Source organism: Octopus bimaculoides, chromosome 23 (genome assembly GCF_001194135.2).
Source record: "Octopus bimaculoides isolate UCB-OBI-ISO-001 chromosome 23, ASM119413v2, whole genome shotgun sequence".
NCBI classification, from domain to species: domain Eukaryota; kingdom Metazoa; phylum Mollusca; class Cephalopoda; order Octopoda; family Octopodidae; genus Octopus; species Octopus bimaculoides.
This window is the reverse complement of record NC_069003.1, coordinates 10,669,455-10,671,702: the sequence shown is the minus strand read 5'-3', so window position 1 is coordinate 10,671,702 and position 2,248 is coordinate 10,669,455. Positions and strand designations below refer to the sequence as shown.

The window sequence follows — 2,248 nt, the reverse complement described above, 5'->3', positions numbered from 1 at the left end:
AATTGTAAGAAGTCGGCGTGCTGGCAGAATCGTTAGGACGCCAGGCGAAATGCTTAGCGGTATTTCGTCTTCCGTTACGTTCTGAGTTCAAATTCCGCCGAGGTCGGCTTTGCCTTTCATCCTTTTGGGGTCGATAAAGTAAGTACCAGTTACGCACTGGAGTCGATGTAATTGACTTAATCCCTTTGTCTGTCCTTGTTTGTCCCCTCTATGTTTAGCCTTTTGTCGGCAATAAAGAAATAAGAAACGTTAGCACGCCAGGCGAAATTCTTAGCGGTATTTCGTCTGCCTTTATGTTCTGAGTTCAAAATCCGCTGAGGTCAACTTTGTCTTTCATCTTTTTGGGGTCGATGTAATCGACTTAATCTCTTTGTCTGTCCTTGTTTGTCCCCTCTGTTTAGCCCCTTGTGGGCAATAAATAAGAAATAAGAAATAGTCTGGAAAGTCTGGAAAACAGACACAAAATGATGATGGTATATATATGTATTCATTATGTGTGACAGAAGCAATATTAGTTTAAAATGGCAATCAGTGTATCATACTGTATCCGTCTGGGAATCAAACTCACTATCTTGTCATTACGAGCCTGATGCTCTAACCACTGAGCCATGCACCTTGTTAATAGCATGCGTGTTTGGTTGTGTTTTTTTGTTGTTTTTTTTTTCTTTACTATTTTAATTATTTGATTTTCTTTCTTCCATTTTTTATAGAGAAATTGTGGAGAATACAAAGTTACACATTGAGCTGGTTGAGAACTTGCTTTCTTATGGGGATTGGGGTGTGGAAAAACCAAATGTTCATAATCCACCCCCTATACCCAAGCGACCCAGTAAGTTGTTTGTCACTATTATTATTATTATTATTATTATTACAATTCCACTTGTTTTTGCTGCTGGTGTTGTTTAGATCAAAGTCAGCTCTGATTGAGCAGACTAATGGTTAATGATATTCCAGCCATGATCATCCTTTCTTTTATTCAGACAATCTAGGGCCAAATTATCTTATGTGTCATTCCTTCTTTTTGAAAGATACACATGCATAGGTATATATATATACACAAGAATGTATGAATATATATATATACACACACACACACTTCTTTTTGTTTGTTGTTGCAGCGTCCACTTTGCCATGCCTCTTTATCACCCACTGTACCCCTATATGTCCATAGCCACACATGGTTTACTTCTAGACTAGTTACCACCGTCACCACCTGTACACGCTGCCCTAATCCTCAATCCTATCTTCCATTGTAGATGATGCACCAACTACTCCAGCCAAATATGAACTGAAGGACGCTGAGTGGTACTGGGGCGAGTTATCAAGGTTAGTGTCTCCCTTCCTCCTCTCTCTTTCTCTCACACACACATGCACCTCCCCTCTCTTTGCTTTTGTGTTCAGATCTAATCTATATTATTAGTATTATTACAGCAGCAAAGACTACCAGCTGGCAGAATTGTTAGCATGCCGGGCAAAATGCTAAGCGGTATTTCACCTGTCGCTACATTCTGAGTTCAAATTCCATTGAGGTCGACTTTGCCTTTCATCCTTTTGGGGTCAATAAGGGTCGATGTGATCAACTAGTTCCCTCCCCACTAATTTGAGGCCTTGTGCCTCCAGTAGAGGCATGCCAAGCAAAAAGCTTAGCGGTATTTTGTCCGTCGTTACATTCCAAGTTCAAATTCCACCGAGGTTGATTTTGCCTTTCATCCGTTTGGGGTTGTGAATTAGTTACCAGTCAAGTACTGATGTCAATGTAATTAACTATCCTCCTCCCCCAAAATTTCAGGCCTTGTGCCTATAGTAGAAAATTTTATTATTATTATTATGACAGCAAACTGGTAGAAATGTTAACAGCATTTCGTCTGTCTGTATGTTCTGGGTTTAAATTCTGCTGAGGTCAACTTTGCTTTTCGTTCTTTTGGGGGTTGATAAAATAAGTACCAGTTGGGCACTGGGTTCAATGTAATTGGTTTAACCCTTCCCTTGAAACTGCTACCTTTCTGTCAAAATTATTATTATTATTATTGTTGTTGTTGTTGTTGTATTTTACCCGTTGCTACGTTCTAAGTTCAAATTCTACTGAGGCCGACTTTGCCTTTCATCCTTTCGGAGTCCATAAATTTAGTACCAGTGAAACACTGGGGTCAGTATAATCGACTAGTCCCCACCCAACAAATCTGAGGCCTTGTGACTCCAATAGAAAGGATGGTTGAAGGGCATCCAGCTGTAGAAACTCTGCCAAATC

At 39.9% G+C, this 2,248-nt stretch overlaps 1 protein-coding gene across 1 annotated transcript in view; it reads left to right on the top strand.

Moving 5' to 3' along the window:
- Positions 1–2,248, top strand: part of LOC106879157 (uncharacterized) — a 42,512-nt gene that overhangs the window by 28,778 nt on the left and 11,486 nt on the right. Inside the window, exons 13-14 of the mRNA XM_052976147.1 lie at positions 685–829; positions 1,257–1,326. Coding sequence (XP_052832107.1) covers positions 685–829; positions 1,257–1,326 — 215 coding nt within the window. The remainder of the gene's footprint in view (positions 1–684; positions 830–1,256; positions 1,327–2,248) is intronic.